The sequence below is a fragment of the Crinia signifera genome, chromosome 3, assembly GCF_055691185.1.
Source record: "Crinia signifera chromosome 3, ASM5569118v1, whole genome shotgun sequence".
NCBI lineage: Eukaryota > Metazoa > Chordata > Amphibia > Anura > Myobatrachidae > Crinia > Crinia signifera.
The window spans coordinates 38,607,337-38,628,733 of NC_139219.1; the positions used below are offsets into that span (position 1 = coordinate 38,607,337).

Here is a 21,397-nt window from a genome sequence, read left to right on the forward strand (position 1 = left end):
CCTAGGATGGGAAAAAACCCGTTTTGCCTATCTCCGTGAAGGGGACGGGGCTATAATGACACGTTTGTGACACGTTAGCCCCGCCCCCTCAGCGGAGATTGGCAGATAGGGTTATTTAAATGCCAAGGGCAGGATGGAGGTAGCGGCAATCAGGGGGCTAAGCGGGGGTGCCCAGGATTCCGGAAGGATTGCCCACCTTTCCGGGGGGGGCGGGAGGGGGACCCGATTTTCGGGACCCTCCCAGCCATTCCGGGAGGGTAGGCAACCCTGTATTAAGATGGAGACCAGGCACAGATCATGCATAGTTAATAGCACCTAGAGTATTAAGGATCAGAGGGTACACAATGTGAATTACTGTACGTGGCATAATGTGAATAAGGGGACTTTCTGTGCAATATTCTGGATTAAAAGGCACTACTACGCAGAATAATGTACATAAATGGCACTTCCATGTGGCATAACGAGAATAAGGAGGACTACTGTGTAGCCTAATGTGAATATGAGAGACTACTGTCAGTAGCTGTTGTGCATGAGGGCATTTATGACATGCTGGTAAGCATGAGAAACTTGTGTTATAAAATCTGGTGTCCTGAGGAGGTCTGATGGCATATAAAAGGTATGGCTCTGATGGCATTTCTGTATATTTTTACAGTGTGCTCTCAGCACCTCTCTTCCTCAGTTCATTGTGCTTTTAGTACCTTTATGTCCAGCTGTCAGTGTGCTCTCTGCACGTTTCTTCCCTTGCCCACAAAACGCTCTCACAGGCTTGCCCCTCTAGACATAAGGGTCAGAGCTTCCAGCTAGGTTATGGCTTTATGTAGCGTCCTCCTCTGGTTGTTACTTTAAGCAGCTGCGCACCTTGAAAACCTATGGGGCCAGTCATGGAAGCATCCATTGAGTGCAGATGATGAGCACAATTTCATTCTTCTATTGCATTGATCCCAGGCACCCACCAAAACAAATAGAAATATTTACTTGCTACGCTGAATGGATGTATGCAGTACTGTATATTATAAATTGGAAACTGATAAATAATAGTGGAATATTATTGGAGTATAAAAATGTGTCTTCGCTGGCATCACGCCGTCTCCTGTGGATACGTCTGCCAAGAAATTTATCAACATATTTTCATCTTGTTTTGTTCTAGAGCTAGTCATGTTTTTAATTCCGCAGAATAAGAAATTGGTCACAAATGAACAAGATGCATTTGTACAAATGATGAGGAAAGTCGCCATCTGCCACTATGAGTGTATTATTTATGCCTGATTGATGGCATTGTATCCTCTTAGCTTCCCGGGCCGATAGTCAGGAGTAGAAAATGGATCCAACTGATGGAGACAATAACAGAAGGTAAAGTAACATTGATAGTGAGTGGCAGCTTGGGCACCAATAACCACACTGTGGAGCTGTCTTCCTCCTAGTCTTGGACTTCTGCTCTACAAACCTTGGCTTCTGACAATCGTCTCATTTGGGGTGGTGCCCATTAAAGCATAAGACATTATGGCAGTATGTCATTAATAAATAATTATACAAACATAGAAACTGCCTCCAACACTAAATAACATGAATACAGATTTCCCTTATCTTTTATAGAGATATTGAATTATTGTGAGCATTGGATTGGGCAAGAGTTCCACTACGATGTCTGCTTGAATACAAGTGGAAGGCCGACTCACTCACTGTTTTTCTGTCCACAACCTCCATCATTAGCATTGGAACTTGCTCCCACTACTTAATGGTGAGATCTGCCCCTATACTGTATGTATACTGTGGTGACCGCTCAACTTATTGGGCCATTGGGATAGCTCTCCTTGAACCTTCTGGGTCATTAAGATGGCTCTCCTTGGGCTGCTTTCTGATATTTGCTCCAGAAGTATGTAGGAAAAGACGGTTGCATGGAACAGTTTACAGGCCTATCTTCATCTGAAGATGTGCCCACAAGCATTTGCACCAGGTGTATGTCAGGAGCAAGAAAGTAAGAATTGTATATACATTATGTATATAATAGCATAGCCATAGCACAGAGAAAGGCAGACTTGTTTGGCAGCCTCCATATTGGCACGAAATTGGAGGGTGTCATGCAGTCACATCACCTTGCACGTGACTACTTCCCAGTGGTTCAGATCTACTTTGTGTGTTCAGATCTACTTGCACCACAGGTCACATTATACACACTGGCGAATCTAGAAACATGGTAATGGATGATCCCAGATTCAACTACTCCTGCAGTAGGGACCCTTCCTTGTGCAACGCAGAGATAAGGTGTGATGAGAAAAACATGGGCTAGAGCGGACAGGTGCTGTTAAGTGTCCTGCAAACTGACACTGCCCACTGTTAACCGATTTAGTGGTATGTCTAGTGGGTGGTCTGATGCACCCCCAGACCACCCCTTAGATTCACCTATGACCATACATTATATGGTCAAAAGTATTTAGACGCATGATATTTACACCAACAGGTACTGTAATGACATTGTATTCAAATAAATATAATTTTATATGGATTTGGTTCCCCTTTTCCAACTATAACAGCTTCCACTCTCCTTGGAAGGCTTTTCAACGCAATTTTTTAGTGCTTCTGTGGGAATCTGCCCATTCATTCTGTAGAGCAATTATGAGGTCAGACACTGATGTTGGATGAGCATGCCTGGCTCACAATCTCCATTCCTGTTCATCCCAATGGTGCTCGATGGTGTTGATGTTAGGGCCAGTCAAGTTCTTCCACAACAAACTTATCAAACCATGTCTTTATAGTCCTTGAGTTATGCACAGGGACACAGTCATGTACTCTAAACTGTTGCCACAAAGTTGGAAGCATAGCATTGCTCAAAATGTCTTGGAATGCTGAAGCATTATGTTTGCCCTTCACTGGAGATAAAAGGCCTAACACAAACCCCGAAAAACAGACTACTACCATTATCCCTCCTCTACCAAACTTCACAGTTGGCAAAATGCAGACGGGTAGGTAATATTTCATTGGCATTCACCAAACACATCTTACTGCAATGCAGAGAATTGGAAAAGGAAAGGGGTTGGGGACTCGCACTAGTGGAAACTCTATTATAGTTAATGTAGTGTTCGGTGAGGAGTCAAAACTGGCCTTTAGGAGACAAGCTCCCTGTTGGTCACCCTTCACGTGGGGGTCGATTACCCCATATGTGTTTTTTAGGTACTCTTTACCTAGAAGGGCGCCCGCGATTGGAATCGCGGGCGTCGGGGGTAAAAAATCGCGGTCATCGCGGGTACATAAAAATCGGCTGCCCGCGATGACCGCGATTTTCCCATAGGGAACAATGTTAAAAAGGATGATTGACCGCGATTTTAATGTAAAATGCCTCAATGGCCGCGATTTTACCATAGGAATCAATGTTAAATGGGCTACAGAGCCCAAATAGGCACAATTAACCCTTAAATGTCCCCCCAAATTTTTAACGCCACCCCACGATCCACGCCAACCCGAAGCGTGGCGAGCGCAGCGAGCCCGCGAGGGGCGGCGGTACGCGTCCTCCGACCTTTTCATGCCCTACTATCCACGTCGGCGTGGAGTTGAGAATAGAATAGTGTGGCGAGCGCAGCGAGCCACCGAGCCCGAAGCGTGGCGAGCGCAGCGAGCCCCGCGAGGGGACGCGGATACCTTCACAGGTAAACGCGTCCCTTCGTGGACTTCACAGGTGTCCGCGTCGCCACGGACACCTGTGAAGCCCGCGAGGGGACGCGTATAACTGTGAAGGTATCCGCGTCCCCTCGCGGGGCTCGCTGCGCTCGCCACGCTTTGGGCTCGGTGGCTCGCCACACTATTCTATTCTCAACTCCACGCCGACGTGGATAGTAGGGCATTAAAAGGTCGGAGGACGCGTACCGCTGCGCTCGCCACGCTTCGGGTTGGCGTGGATCGTGGGGTGGCGTTACAAATTTGGGGGGACATTTAAGGGTTAATTGTGCCTATTTGGGCTCTGTAGCCCATTTAACATTGATTCCTATGGCCAAATCGCGGCCATTGAAGCATTGAATGTAAAATCGCGGTCAGCACAAAATTTAACATTGAACCCTATGGGAAATCGCGGTGATCGCGGGCATCGCGTCGCGGCCGTTAATGTACTGCCCGCGATGCCCGCGATCACCACGATGGGCGCCCTTCTAGGTAAAGAGTACCGTTTTTTATGTGACGGACAGTGGTGCACCCCCGAATTATAACTAGTTAATTTACACAACAAACAAGAAAAAAAGAAACTCGGGTGGGATGCACGCTAGACTCCCTCAGAACTGGTATGCCTTAATGCGATTTGAAACATTTTATTTTTATTAGGTTTTTTAGTATATATATTTCCCACACAACATAAAGAAAGAAAAGAAAGGAGAAGAGGAAATGTTATTGTTTCCTATGTATGTGTCTTAGTTCGCGATTATTGTTATGTTTAGCCGGCTGGATTATATATCTATGCTACAGCTAATGGCTGTCGAGAGGTATCTAAAACAGTGGTTCCCAAATTGTGTGCCGTGGCTCCCTGGGGTGCCTCGGGACACTTGCAGGGGTGCCACGGGTTGGTGGACCAGGACCAACTCAAATTATTTATGGTCAATTATTTATGGACAAAACCAGTGCTGGTGGCTGCCAATCGTAAAATGTGTGCCCTTTACCACATAACTGAACCTAAGAAGCACATTTAAACACAATCTACTTAATTTTATATTTATTTTATTGGGCCTAGGGGTGCCGTGGATACCCCGTGGATACTCTAGGGTGCCGTGATTTGAAAAAGATTGGGAACCACTGATCTAAAAGATTCAAATCGCATTAAGGCATACCAGTTCTGAAGGAGTTTAGCGTGCACCACACCCGAGTGCCATGCAGAGAAGCAGGATTCATCACTCGACAATACAAGTTTGCACTGCTCAGCCGTCCACTTTACACCGAACGCGCAGGGGACCGATTGAATTAGAATAAGGTCCATTGACTTCACTGCAGAAAGTGTCAAAGTTTTACTTTCCTGCATATACCAAGGCAGGTTATTGGAGAACACAATAATACCTTACGCTTTTGAGATCCACCTTTCCATTGATATATATTAATATATATTTGTTTGCATTTTACTGTATATGTTTTTTGATTTTCTTTCTATTTTATATATGCATATTTTATATTCTATTTTATACATACACATGTACACTTTGACAACTGCATTTATTGAAGGTTTGATAGCAAAACAAGCTTTCATGCATGCCGCTGATAGCATTTTTAGCAGTTTTGAAATCTGCTGGATTACCTCTTTTGGCGGGATATACCGGCGGAACATCCTGTGGCCCTGACATATGCGATGAGCAACGCAAAGGGCAGCGCTGCTGGTAAGAGCTGCCATTTGCGATACCCGCGGTTGGCTGAACTTGCGGGTTTCTTACCTGGAAGTAATAATGCTGCTACAATCTATGTGAAAGATTGCAGTGAAATAAGTGACTGATCTGCTGTAATAAAAAAAAAAAATCCCCCAGTGCTTTTACTATGTATGAATAACGTTATCCGGTGATATATTGTAGTACAGTTGCATTTCGTCCTGATTTTGAAGCATTTCTTACCATCATGGTGATGCTGCACCTCCTGCCATCACTGGGGAATCCGCCTCTTCTAGAGTAAGAAGGTGCATTAAGGTACGTCAGGCACGCTAAGCTGGACACATCACATTTTCCAAAAGCTCTACATAGGTAACTGTCTTATACTGTATGTCTTGGTTTCTTCTCAGATGACATTTTATATGTGCATATAGACATAGCACTTGTTATTGTCTCTCCATTGGTCTCACTGTGTGAACATATTACCTACCAATAATTTTCTATGCAGCATGTACTCGCTAAAATCTGCTCCCTACTATTTTTCTTGCTTTCTTTGAGTGCAAATAAACAATCAATCAGAGACTTACACAAGGACTAAAAATGTAGTTTATTAAAGCGTTCAAATTGTTTTTTTTTTTTCTCGTATCAAATATTACAGCTTTATTGATGATATCCAGAAGCCAAAGTTTAACGTTTTCCATGTGAAGTATACAATCAAGATAAAATGGATAGATGCATAATTCTAGCATACATGAAATTGAAATAACAATCTGACAAAAGTCTCAGAAATAATACAGTATAAAAAGTTCTTGCTTTAGTATACAGATAAACACTCTGTAATTAGAAAACTAATAAACTTACATTCGCTCCTACTGTACATACATACATACATACATACATACATACATACATACACAGGGTAGGTGAGACTTGTATTTATCCATTACAATTCATTCCAGTTTTTATATGCAGGCTAAAATATTTAGGAGCTCATTTATCAATGAGTGATAAAACTCCTTTGATAAATGGTACTCCAGCCAATCAGCTCTCAACTGTTTCACATGACAGGAGTTGAACACATGACAGCTTAGAGCTGATTGGCTACAGTACCATTTATCATATGCATTAGGTTTTATCATTCACAATGCGCCAGATGTATCAAGCTTCGAATATGATAAAATGGAGAGTGATAAACAACCAGCCAATCAGCTTCTGCCTGACATTTTTCAAACAGTCTGTGACATAGCAGGTAGGAGCTGATTGGCTGACTGTTTATCACTCTCCATTTTATCAGTTTTGAAGCTTGATACATCTGGCCCATGTGTTTTATCACTTTATGATAACTGAGCCCCTTAGGCTTTGTGAACTGGTTATTAAAAAAAAAATGTATACCTCCCATGATGCCTCCTTCCCCGTGTCAGACATTGTTTATCATAATGAGGCATTGGCAGTATATGAGATTAAGTCAGTCTTTGGAATGTTTGCAGAGACCTACGCAGTGTCTGACATAGTGATAATGCCACCTGTACACAGTGGAGGAGACCATTTTGTGGAAAGAGCTATTATTAATGAGAATGCAATACAATTCAATAAAAACTACTGACATCATTGCTAGACGCTGCACAAAGTGATGTTATTGGCTGCAATGAACTGCATTGGCTCAATGCTCATGAATATTAATTCAGTCCATAAAATGATGGACTCCTGTGTTTTCGCTCTATAAGTTATTTAAATGAAAAACATACATTTTTAAAAGAATGTTTTCTTTATATTGCATTAAGAGGAAAAAAAACAAGCAGCGCTGATTTGGATGGGAAAGACAAAAACAGGATTAGGTCAACATTCAATAAGTTGACAGTAATTAGGTCGAAATTATCAAAAGTTTGACACAAGCAATAGGGCGACATGAAAAAATGTGACAAACATATCAATCTTTTTTCATGTAGGGCCTAATTCAGACCTGATCGCGAGCTGATGTCACACTCCTTCCCATAAAACAGCCGGCTCCACCCCCAAACGCCGGCTTCTTGTTAATCAACTTGCGTACGGCCTCCCCTAAAAAAACAAAAAAAACTAGCAGGATTTTATCGGTGGATGGCCTCAGCCATGCGCAATCAACACAATCTCCCTGCCTGCGAATTCTCAGCCGTGCCATCAGATCTGAATTAGGCCCATAGTCCCCAAGACACACTAAGTAAAATTTCTAAAGCTTCTAAAAATGAAAAGAGGTGACGTTGGCCATAGCAACCAACCAGGGATTCAGTATGAAATCCCGGCGGTCGGGATCCCGGCGTTCAAAATCCCGACGCCGGAATCCCGACCGCCGAAATCCCGACAAGGGGGGGACGTGGATCGCCCCCCTTGCGGGCTCGCTGCGCTCGCCACGCAGCGGGCCCGGTGCCTCGCTACGCTCAGCACGCTAATTTATTCTCCCTCCAGGGGTGTCATGGACACCCACGGAGGGAGAAAGTGTCGAGATTTCGGCGGTCGGGATTCCAGCGTCGGGATTCTGAACGCCAGGATCCCGACCGCCGGGATTTAAACTGCATCCCCCAACCAGATCCTGTCTATCTTTTCTCTATTGCATCCTACAAAATGAAAGATTCTGACTGGTTGCTATGGGGAAAATAATCTCTTTTCATTTTAAGAAGCTTTAATAAATTCACACCCAACAGTCCAGATTTTTATAATAGCACAGGTGACTTCAATATTACCTCAGTTATTTTGATTAAACCATCCATGCTCAAACATGGATGTCACTAAAACCTGTACTGTTAGGCCAGATGTATCAAGCTTCAAAAAGTAATCAAATGGAGAGTGATAAACAACCAGCCAATCAGCTCCTACCTGTCATGTCACAGGCTGCATAGGAGCTGATTGGTTGGCTATTTATCACTCTCCATTTTATCACTTTTGAAGCTTGATACAGTACCTCTGGCCCATTGATGACTGAGATTGGGAATCTCTGCTCTAATCCATCAACAGTTCTAGGGCGAGATGTACTAAACTTGAAAAGTGATAAAATGGAGTGTGATAAACCACCGACCAATCAGCTCCTTCCTGTCATTTTTCGAACACAGCCTCTGACATGGCAGTGAGGAACTGATTGGTCATGGTTTATCACTCCATTTTATCACTGTTCAAGCTTAGTACATCTGGCCCCTAATCCATTCATAGTAATTTGGTGACCATGGAAATATTAAAGTGATAATCTAGGACCAATTTTAAACAGATGCACATATGTCATATTTAAACATACAAACGAGTGATAAATAACTTTTGACATTCCTTATAATGTTCGGTGTTATACTCATACTGTAGCTCAGGGTTAGGTAGACTGTGGCCTGCCAGCTTCCGTAGAACTACTGTACTGTACATATGCCAGTATGTTTACGAAGCCACAGACTGGCAGGGAAATGACAGCTGTAGGGCCACAATATTTCTCAAAATGCTTTCTCTAACCAATAATACGGTAAGATTTGTAAACTAGGATGAGGAAACATAAAGTTTATACTAATGATTGTGTATATAAAGGCACAGCACCAGTAAGCACCACAAACCTTATTTGCAGAAATGAAGCAAGCGGTCCAGTTTCTGACAGACTATTGTGCTCTACACAAAAAACTGTAAAGTCATGTGTAACTCCAGTGAAATAAACAGTGGACTTTAATGTGATGGTGGCGAATTCAAAGATAAAATTTTGAACAAGAAATTTTGCAGACAAAAAAAATTAATTGTCCCAACACCTTTTTTTAAATAGATACTTCTGCCAGAGAAAAACTATCAAATATTAATCAAATTACAATTGTTTTCCAGACTGGGCATGTGCGAGACCCATGATGTCATCCAGTCACTCATCCACCGATGTCCTGCTGTAGCCTGGTCAGTGCACCGGGCACATGCCAATCTCTGTAAGCAGTACATGTTATGAGCTTGACAAGTGCTAGGGGGATGCAGTCAAAATCCCGATGGTCAAAATCCCAATGGTCAAAATCCCAACATGGTCAAAATCCAGACAAGGTCAAAATACAGACATATAGAATGTAGACAGGTGAAAAAGTCATTTAAAATCCCGACAAGGTCAAAATACCGACATATAGAATGTAGACAGGTGAAAAAGTCATTTAAAATCCCGACAAGGTCAAAATACCGACATATAGAATGTAGACAGGTGAAAAAGTCAACATGACTTTCGGTTAACAGGTCGCGAGGTCGACATGGGTTTTTTCACGTTTTCTATATGTCGGGATTTTAACCATGTCGGGATTTTGACCGTCTGTCAATAGCTGTCGGTATTTTGACCGTTGGGATTTTGACCGTCGGGATTTCATACCGAATCCATGCTAGGTGCAGTAACTTGGTCCGCAGATGCCCAGCTCAAAGTCCAGCGCTGTATAAAATCAGACATGCAAGATTCACTTTGGAAAGCAGCTGTCTTATTGGTTGCTTTGTGTTACTGCTAATCCACTGAACATTTCAGAAATGAAACAGCACAAAGCTCAGAATTGGGAGTTCACTGCTCACTTCCCGTGGCTGAGGTATATTCTACCATGAAAAGGGTGTAGGCAACATTATAAGTAGTAGTAGTAGTAGGGGGAGTGGTGTAAACTGACCAGAATACAGATCACGCATGCACGGCATGATGTAGAACCAGCCTCTTGCACTATTATTTCTAGATCATTCCGCTTAGAGAGAACTGCAGTAACAGTATATCTTTTTTTTTGTGCAGTTATTAAAGGACTGGTCCCATAACAAACACTTGCTCTGAATCATATCATTTGCTGACGCCATTTCTGTGATATTGTTTTCTTACACATTTGCTGCCCATATAATATGATTCATGGTTTTCTGTGGTCACCAGGGGAACAGGCCACTAAGAGGTTTGTCCAGCCAAAATAAGTGTTTCTCTACCTACTAGATGCGTGCAGCTGAGATTAACGTAACAGCACTAACTCCCGCTGCTCCCTGTAATTCATGTAAAGAGCAAGCTCTTTCTTTCCCCCGGAAGCTGAATGCTGTGGTTGCTACGCAGGAGTTGAATTTTGCATTTGACCAGGTCCAGCAACTCCCAGCATCGACAGATGCAAACATCTAGAGACTGCAGATATTACCTATAGAATGCACTGTGCACTAGTATTTACTTAAAAAGTGCTCAATAATTAAAAGCTAGTCTTAGAATTTTTTGTTAATCTTTGTATTGGAAACCTTTATTGCCAACTTAACGGCAGTTAGAGGAGTGTGGACACACCCACAGGAACATGGTCAGCCAATGTGATCAATTTCATGTACATTTGACTGATATTGGTCTGGTTTCAGAGATGGACAGATTTACAAAGCTGCTGCGTCTCTGTAAGCAGCGGCTGTGCAATAATATGCTAATGACACAGGTGGTATCTTGTGTGATCCAATACCTCCTGCTAGATTTTGTGATCAGCTGCTGGGTACTTGGAGGCAGCATCAGATCATCTGCAAGACGATCAGTCAGCTGCGTAACAGGTTCATCAGAATGGTCGGTATTTTCTTGCACTGGAATTGAACGGGGCATGCGCAGTTCTTAAAACATCGGTGATGTACACAAACCATCGGCTCTGCGTAGATCTCTGAAACTGGCCCATTGTCTGTGTAGGTAACAACTACATCATTACAAAGCTTTCATTCAGGGTGGACTGTGTGAGAACAGCTATGGCAGGCATGTCCAAACTGGTGCCCTCCAGCTGTTGTGAAACTACACATCCCAGCATGCCTTGCCATAGTTTTAGCATTTCCTAGAAGCAAAACTGTGGCAAGGCATGATGGGTCTTGTAGTTTCACAACAGCTGGATGGCCATAGTTTGGACATGCCTGAGCTAAAGGATACCAATGACTAAATATTATAGCCATGTGCTTATGTCTAATTGATTTAGTGTGTGTGTGTGTGTGTGTGTGTGTGTGTGTGTGTGGTAACATTGGTCATTCAACAACCAAATAGTATCAATCACAAGCTATCCAATAGTTACACACGTGGCGAGTACTGAACCCCTTTATATTCTCTAGCGTAGCTTTCCCAGTTTATTGATTCATAATAACCTTTTTCTAAGCTCTTCAAAGTTTCTATAAAGACACAAATTGTCACACAACAGGGTATGTTTACATCTGTACATAAGACACTTACTTGCGCATACTAACCCCATGTATGCTGAGTTACTGCATGCCGTCTCCAATTCTCAATGTGCTGTAGGTTTCCCCGGCAACAGAGCCCCTATTAATGCCCGCGTCGCCAGCCTAGACTGCAGGTTCTTGCAGGCAAAAATTGCCTCTTCCGTTTTAGTATTATTCATTCGTTTTATTGTACATTTTGTACATGTTCCATATAATTTAATAAACTTGTAGCAGTGACACTATAACGAACTGGAATATAATTTATACACGCCATTAAATGGTTTTCTTTTCTGCCAGAAGTAATAGTGAAACTTACTTTTGATGTCTCTATATCTAGATGTAATGTTTGGCATGTAAGCTTTGCATCATAGTGATGTGATATAAAATCCAGCACATTATATGGCAAGATTAGAGAAAAATAATTGCTGAAATAATTACTAAAGCTTTGTTTCTAACATAACAATACATTCAACAGGACAATCTGGGTTTTACACTAAGCTTATATACTTTCAGCCATACAACTATTGTGATTGAAAAGGCACAAAAGGGTAACGTGTAATATAAAAACTCCAACGACTGTTCTTTTGTGGTGTGAAGTGCACCTGTTGCCTACAGCGGGGGAGATGCATCAATGGTTGACGATATATAAAGTGGAGATAGAGGGCGGGATGTTCTAGCATCCGCCGCCCTACATCGGGGCATGCTGGGAGGGATCCGTGGTGGATTCCTCTGGCAGAACTGCAGAGAAAAGCCCATAGGCTTTTATAGGGTACCCTCCGCAAGGTGATCCGATGGAGGGGCTTTACTGCATATGAAAATGCAGTAAAAACCCTGATAACAGGGTTTTTACCACATTTTCAGTTTAGAGCCCATAGTACCAACCTTCAAATACAGCTTGTAACATGGTAGCTAGAAGTTCATTAGTTGGTACTTTATCTCTTCACTTTGTCTCTCTCCAATGTTTAATACATCTCCCTCACAGTGAGGGTAGTTTAGGAAACACAAAATGCCTGAGGTGCAGAGCAGAATTTCAGCCAAAGTGGATAAGAATTTTCCATTGAATCATGGGAAAAGTCAGACGGCAAGCTCATGAATCGCCTTGCGTTGTTATAAAGACGTGCCCCAGACTATTCAATACAGGTTGAGTATCCCGTATCCAAATATCCGTTATACGAATTATTCCGAAAACCATACACTCCAGAAAGTTAAAAATTTTTTTTTTTTGCTAAAAACTCACTGGGGACATTTGTAACAGAACTACTGAGGGAATGATTTGTAACTTGTACTATACATGTACAAGAAAATTATTGCTTGGCATTCAAATTCAATATCTGAAAAAGTACACAAATTTTGTTTCATGTTTTGAAACCTTGTTTTTGAACAAATAAAATATATTTGTGTGCATTTCATGTGCTTGATGTGTTTATACAGAATAAATGCAAGATACTTCAAAATACATCCTTGAAATATTAAAATATTCCGAAATACGGAATAATCCATTATCCAAAATTCTCCTGGTCCCGAGCATTTTGGATACGGGATACTCAACCTGTATTAAATATGTTGCCTGACAACTGACATATAGTATATTGTATTAGGATCAGCTTGTTGTGCATTACACAATTATATGTGCCTCAGCAGCCCCTGCATGGCCCGGTGTGTTGCTACTCATCTACAGTATCAGTTAGTATCCCAAAAATTAATTGCATCTGTTACCAATGGTATTCTCATATTGCAAAGGGAACCATTTTGGATGCTGAACTAATAACCATTAAACTGGAGACACTCAATGACCCATGAACCTGTGACATATACATTATTTACCTGTATCTCATAGATTTCACTATAATCTTGACAAATTCCAGGTGCATTCTCATTAATATTCATTCGGACCACAAAATGGCCGACTTCCTTGAGAGTAGGCAGCAGGTACACTTTAACACATTCTAGTCTTTCATAATAGAGCAGCCTTTAGTTACACAGTTGTGTGAAATATGTTCATTGTGAACCCTGATACAAATGTCTGCTCCACTGTTGGACAAAACAGCATTTTTTAAATAAAAACAGTTCTATCCATTAGGAGACAAGGCAGTTGTGCTGTATTCCATTGTTTGAAAGAATATTATCAAAGTTAATACATTCATCACATGACAATCTTACAGTATGTAAGAATTACTTGTACAGTAACTACGGAGAAGGCTTCTGAAGTACAAATATATTGGTCTTAATTTGTATACTGTATGTACTTTCAGCTGGTGCATAGAGGTAAAAAAAACAACTGTCAAAATATGGATATTTCTCTATGTATGCAGCATAACTGCCCCAGCAGTTATCAATCACCTCATGTAGCGGATATGACATAGCTGTTAACAAAGGTGGGCGGAATCTGCTCAGTAAGTGCCTTCAAATAACACACCAGCCACCACAAAGCACATTACTTCTATAACATACTGTATCACACGATTTGAGAGTGCCCCAGATGCTGTAAGACTACACAGAACATTCCAATGCACCAGCAAACATCATGTGCAAAGGTGTATTTTCGGGCCTGGTACAAAAATGACATCACAATTACATCATAGAAATTACACAGGGATCCAATCGGTGGGCGATTGTGGGCTGAGCATAAATCAGCAGTTGACTAGCAGCAGATCCTATAACATGTTCTTAATGAATGGATCGGTGCACTTCTCAAAGTGTTGGCAGTCAGATTAGGAAGCAGTGGGAAGAGGCCGGGCCCATCATAATTACTCAAGGCAATGTTGAAACAGGTAGACTTTTACCTGGTTCATCGTTGGACCACCCGTGGCTGTTTGAGAACTCTCTCTGCTCCCAACTCTATAGCTACTCATCATTACAGGTGAGCAACACATGTAGCTATATCTATATTTAATGGGAACAACATGACAGACAGGTCTAGATCACTGTGAAATGTTCCACGTGCGAGTAGTTGCATGCTGCCTATTACCATATTGGTTCACATATGGCGCGCAGTGCACATGGGCACCACTCAATTCATCTTGGAACATTTCTCTAGTGCATGGTTCCCCTAACTCAATTCTTAAGCACCCTAACCATCCAGGTGTTAAGGATATCCATGCTTGACCATAGATGAATAAATAAAAATAACTGTGGTACTAATTAAGTCACCTGTCCGCAATAATGGCTATCCTAGAAAGCTGCATTGTTAGTGTGCCTTGGGAATCATTGCTGTAGTGGGTGCGGGGGGGCCTGTGAACTCCTCTCCCCTCTCTTTGTGTTTACCTCTCTGGGCGTAAGTCAGACCTGACCGCACGGGAGGAAATTTCCCCGGCCAGCGTTCAGTTAAGCATCCACCCCATTAGAGTGAAATCCCGCCTTGCAAACTAATATGGCCGCCGTGCCAATGGATGTGTACGTCTACACATCTGTTTGCAGCCGAGCGAATATGTCTAAAACCCATCGTAACTGGCTCTTCATCAACTGGTTTTTACACTGGGCACAAGTCATCACAGGCTCAGAGTAGCCAGAGACTTACTCGGTGGTGCGAAGGAAAAAGGCGTATCCGGCCTGTAGCGGTCGTCACACACCCTTCCCTGAAATGCTCAGGCACGCCTAGCAGTTTTCCGGACACCCCCAGTGTTTTTGTAGGCACGCCTGCGGTTTTCTTAGCGATCCCACTAAAAGGCCAGTTTCCATCCCCAGATGGCTGCTTCCTGTCAAACGGCGCGTGCACAGAAATAGTAGCAGAATTTTATCACAGGACAGCCTAGTGCATGCATACACGGGTCACGGGTATGCAGTCCATTGAATTCGCAGCCTTGTGATCAGGTCTGAATTACTTCTCTGTCTACCCATTTTAGTCCCCATTGTGTGAGTGCACCTGTGTCTCTCCTTTTGTGGTCCATTTATCATTCAATAATTGCAGCTACATTCCCCCCCCAAGTCTTAAACCAGCTCTGAGTACGTAGCAGACTACAACATGGCACTGTGTATTGGTGATGTATACATTTTGTGGCATTGCAGTAAAATCGGAGAGATCATTAAATAGCCCAGCTAATTTATCACACTGCCAAGAACCGCAGACTTCCATATAATGCAGGGTTATGTAGTCACAAGTGTGCAAGGTGGAACTGTGGCCATTATACCAAGTTTGCCATTGCTGCTGGTGATTTAATCTGTATTATTCAATTCTTGTTCTTCATATTATTTAGACCTCTGGTATAATACATGTTTTGGTTGTTACATGGCTGCTGATATAATGTGGAAGTGGTTATTATAAGATATATTAATAGCTATGAGAATTCAATCATTTCACTAGAAACGTCTCAAGCAGTTGCCTCTGCTGTGCAACTCACATGTCATTTGCTCCTACTGAATTTCTGCGTTATAGGGGGGGGGGGGGGGGGGGATTCAATTAAGTGCAAGGTGGATTCACTACAACAAAGCCCCACTTTATAGTGCCCACATCTACCCCTTAAAGGGTAGGGAGCACTTTTAGTGAACCTGGCATTTGGCCGGCCAGGCAAAGGGGGCAATTTAAGGTGATTATCATGGTGTTTAAAGAGGGAAATTTACCCCCTTCACCCGCAACTGAATTCCCCCCATATTCTCATAAATATATTGCTCCAGCCTGCACAATTGTATGGAGGTAAGAAGTACACCATATTCCTTTTATTGAGGCAAGAAACTGTTAGATTCCTATTTTGTGTTTTATTTTGTGCTTTACACTCTCATACAGTGTGTTATCTGATGAGAACAGCTGCAATCTTGTAGTCTGACTGAAATTATATCAAAAGTATCAAGATTTTTCAACAAGCAACCTCACCTACATCCCCCCTAAAACTAAACAAAACCAAGCCTAAAGCAGGCATGGCCTAACGATGGCCCTCCAGCTGTTCTGAAACTACAAATCCCATCATGCCTTGCTACCCTTTTGCTATTCGGGAAGGCTAAAACTATGGCAAGGCATGCTGGGATACTTTCATAACAGCTAAAGGGCCACTGATTGGCCTAAATGTACCGTATGTACTGATTACACTGTAAATGATCACTTCACTTTGGAGCTTTGTGAGTAACCCCTGTGAGTAAGTACGGCTTTATGCCACATGAACGGTACCGCCGGAGACCCAGATTTTGGTTCACAGGCAGATAGGGCTGCATACAAATATCTATGAGTCCGAAGTTAGATTGGGCCACGAGGGGGTTGAGTTCTGCTGAATTCCATGAAAATCACCCCCTTCGCCACTAACTGAATTGACCCCTTAATGTGTCTTAAGAAAAAAAGGTTTCTATTGAAAGAACACTATATTGTTACATTGCATTGATGTTGTTTTGTACCTTTCATTTAATAAAAATTGATTACATAAAAAAAAAAAAAGGTTTCTCCTGTCTGACATTGCTGAAGCCTATTGTTAGCTGTGGACTATGGCCCTTATTCTGATTGAGTCGGATGGCTGCATGTTCGGTCGGACGGCCGATGTGTTGTGTTTGCACATGTGCAGAGGCGTTTTTGCGCATGTGCAAACGCCTCGCACGTCCGAACACGGAGTGAATTACGTGCAGAAAAGGATCGTACGGATCCATCTAAGCAGGGGGTGGTGAGGGGTGTGAAGGGCTGTTTGGGCTCATTACCATATGCGTACGCCCTGCATTTCATGGGCATTCCCTTTAAAACGCTGGGCGTTTGTATGTTAATCCAGCCATGACGCACGGGCGGACAGCTGACATAGCCGTATGCCAGCTGACCGCCCATATCCCTGCTTTCACACAGAGAATTGTCCGAGTGGTCTGGAGCACTCGGAGCTGCCTGACCGCTCGGTCCATCATTCGATGGTCGGTGACCATCGGAGGATGGGGGAGTTTCCCACAGATGGGGGAGGTGTTCACATGAAACATCCTTCGCTCGGCATCTTAATGCATTCGGACAGTGTGAGCGATCCGTATGGCTAAGAACACTCGTGGCCGTCCAAAATATGCATCCGTCCGAGTCAACTAGAATAAGGGCCTGTAAACATTGACATCACACAATCAGTTCTCTATATGGCAGATAACTGTGGGCTCTTCACTGATCAGAACCTACAGCTTCATTGTTGTCTCATTTGTTGTAGTGCTTTATTTTAAGGTGAAAGGTGTAGTATTAATATATATATGGAGCAATTTCTAGCATTTCCCATATTTTATATTTCTTAAACCTTTTATCTCATGTTGTTTTTTTCCATAATTCTAATTCTTGATGTACCGATCATAACAGGATAGATGGGGATAGGTTTTATAGCCATTGGCTTATTGTCCTTCCAGCAGGAAGTGTGGAGCAGGGTGTATGGATATGCCAAACTTTCGTTTATATACAGTAGGTCGCCTGACTTTTGTTATGAGAGCTCTGTTTATATTTGCTTCCTGTTCTCCATATAAATAAAGAATACTCAGAACAAAGCAAAGATGAGGGATACTCAGCGCAAAACTAGCATGAGGAATACTCGGCACATAGTCAACATGAGGGATATTTAGATTATCACAAGAGCCAAAATTAGAGATAATCTAGACATAGCTAATGTAAGTGATGCTCAGCGCAAGAGCCAACATGCGGGATACTCAGCACAAGAGCCAACATGAGGGATACTCAGCACAAGAGCCAACATGCGGGATACTCAGCACAAGAGCCAACATAAGGGATACTCAGCACAAGAGCCAACATGAGGGATACTCAGCACAAGAGCCAACATGAGGGATACTCAGCACAAGAGCCAACATGAGGGATAATCAGCACAAGAGCCAACATGAGGGACACTCAGCGCAAGAGCCAACATGCAGGACACTCAGCACAAGAGCCAACATGAGGGATACTCAGCACAAGAGCCAACATTAGGGATACTCAGCACAAGAGCCAACATTAGGGATACTCCCCACGAGAGCAATCATGGCTGACACTGAACACAAGAGCCAACATGAGGGATGATCAACACAAGAGCCGACATGAGGGATAATCAACACAAGAGCCGACATGAGGGATAATCAACACAAGAGCCAATATGAGGGATACTCCGTAAAAGAACCAACATGAGGCATACTCAGCACAAGAGCCAACATTAGGGATACTCCCCATGAGAGCAATTATGACTGACACTTAACACAAGAGCCAACATGCGGGATACTCCGTAAAAGAACCAACATGAGGCTTACGAAGCACAAGAGCCAACATTAGGGATACTCAGCACAAGAGCCAACGTGAGGGATACTCAGCACAAGACCCAACGTGAGGGATACTCAGCACAAGAGCCAAGGTGAGGGATACTCAGCACAAGAGCCAACCTGAGGGATACTCAGCACAAGAGCCAACGTGAGGGATAATCAACACTAGAGCCAACATGATTCTCAGTGAAGTATTGAATTATGCCTAGTACAGAAATCTTAAGAGAAGACAACTGAATTTGACTACAATGTAGAATTGATTGAATCCAGAGAACAGGGAACACCTTGCCATTCCATCTATTACTCTTCATTTATATAGCACCAACATTCTGCAGCACTGTACAATCAGAGAAATGTTTTTAGGCCCCAATAAAGCTTACAATCAAATATCCCTATCACTGGGACACAAATATACTTAGACAGGGACTAGTTTTCCTACCCATAGTGGTTTTTGGACACTGGAAAGACACCATACAGGTAAGCCATATTAACACAGAGAGGACAGAAAGTTATTTTAGAAATCAGAAATTTAGAAATAAACCCCAAAGCCCCAGTCCTGGGAGAAGGTTAAGCTAACCCATCTGCCACTAGCCTTACTTATTGCTAAACTACGTTTCCGGGATAAATAACCAGCAAGAAATTGAGCATTATGATGTGTGATGTAGTTGAGTACCAGCTGGGGTGCTAAAGAATTATTATGTCCTGGAAATAAAGATACAGAGAACAGACGTCGGTGTATACAGATAAAACTCTTTCCCCTACTCTGCTCAATGACCGACCCAGAAAGCATCTGGTTAATCGGTGAGAACGTTGTACAAAACTGTATAATCAGAGAAAATAGGAAAAGCACCCAAAGAAGTGGTCATAACATCATCTAGAAACACAGTCTGATGTGGCTCACGTCCTATGCCCGGCTCCGCTCAGAGCCACAGGAATACACACTGCAGCATGAGACATCTCTGGTGTGTGCTGAGCACGCCACAGCATGTCAAACCCATTACCTGCGAGCAGCAATCTTATGCAGGTGGCTAAATTACATCCTGTCCTTTCAAAGAGCAGATGAGCTCTCTCGAGTCACAAGAGACCTACTGATGACAATTACGATTCCAGCAGTGTATGCCATCTACATACTTGCTGTCCTTTTGACTCTTTCATTTCAGTCCAATGATTAAGCTCTTCATCGCCTGAGCTGTTCAGACCTAGGGATATCCAGCCTATCATCTCTTTGCGCTTCATGCTGCGCTTGTTATAGACGGATAATATGAGAGTCACATCAGACAGCTGAAACAATGCCACTTGGAAAATAAAAGTCTCCTTGTAGAGGGGATTTGGCTGACCCCGACGGATGGACGTCTTACATTTTGACATTTCCTGACCCATGGAATTCAGCAGGGTTAACTTTACATAGGTATCTACAAAAATGAAAGAGATGGTTTAGTCTTAGCGCTGGTGAGTTGGTTTCATTGCATATCAGCAAGTCGGTGCATTAGAGTGGAAGGATATGTTGTATAACGGTCGCCTGAATCAAAAGGCAAAGTATTCAGCAGCATAAGATTTAAATAATGTCAATAAGAAAATCCAAGCATTAAATATTTAATGTGAGAGGAGAAAAAAAAAAAAAGTCAAATATTAGTCTTGGCTTGGAACGATTCAGCCGATTGGATTTGCATATAAGGTATACCGCATAATCCGCTTGCATTCTTAATCGTTGCACTAAGCCAAATAATATAGCGTTACTAACACCGAGCAAGCTCCGTCTAGCCACAACACTTGAAGCATACCACTGGGTTTTTGGAGAATAAAAAGACATCAACAGTGGGAATGAGAACAATTGATGGATGAAAAGGGGGGGGGGGGGGGGGAATGTGATGGTGTTGGGGTAAGGAACACAAGTGCAATGACATCAAATCAGCTTAAAATGTGATGCCAAAAATGGGAACTGGTGAGGAACACTCTGCATGGATACGGTTTAGCACAGCAGATCTTGGCTTTAACCCCTTCACAGCAGGATGAGCCTGCCTCGTATACCACAGCGATTGGTTGCCCCTATCCGTTCTGACTGAGTTAAAGGCGCTGGATCTGGAGCCAAGCATCACATGAATGCTCCCAGACTGCAATTTTGTCACATTTGTCTCCTATCTGAGTGCCGGAAATGTACTAACATACATGGTGCAGACAGGGGAAATTTGAGCATAATAGCTTTATATACTGTGCTTGAAAATATGGACACGTTTGGTGGCAAAGAGCACAGGGCCATTAAAAGAAATGAGACTTTATTCAACCAGGTTGGCTCCACATCAAAGCAGCAGCCAGCAAAATGTAATTGAGGTATCAGGGTTACTAGTTGTTTGTACATGTGATAAGTAGATGGGGATACGGTCGTTAGGTCGACAAGCATTGGGTCGACACCATTCGGTTGACATCCAGAAAGGTTGACATGGGTCTAGTTCGACATGGGTGTAGGTCGACATAAGCATTGGGTCGACATGGGCACCGAGAGAGGCACCGTGCCCAAAGCATGGTGAGCGTTTCAGTGTCCATGTCGACTGTGTCGACATTTGGGTAAAAAAACCTGTAAAAAACCCCATGTTGACCTAATGACATGTTGCCCTACACCCATGTCGAACTAATGGTGTTGACCCAATTGGTGGAGACCTAATAATCCATACCCAAGTAGGAACATGCCTCATAATAAATGCGGGGGCATTAAAACAGATTCTGCATAATGGGCCTGATTCAGCAAAGCTTGCTAAACAGCAGTCACA

General features: G+C 42.8%; 1 protein-coding gene across 3 annotated transcripts in view; it reads right to left on the reverse strand.

Moving 5' to 3' along the window:
- Positions 1-5,912: 5,912 nt before the first annotated feature.
- The window catches only part of SYT14 (synaptotagmin 14), a 165,703-nt gene continuing 150,218 nt past the window's right edge, over positions 5,913-21,397 (reverse strand). For all 3 annotated transcript variants that reach the window (XM_083175663.1, XM_083175662.1, XM_083175664.1), the window contains one exon: positions 5,913-20,044. In XM_083175663.1, the coding sequence (XP_083031789.1) occupies positions 19,731-20,044 (314 nt within the window). In that variant the 3' untranslated portion in view covers positions 5,913-19,730. The remainder of the gene's footprint in view (positions 20,045-21,397) is intronic.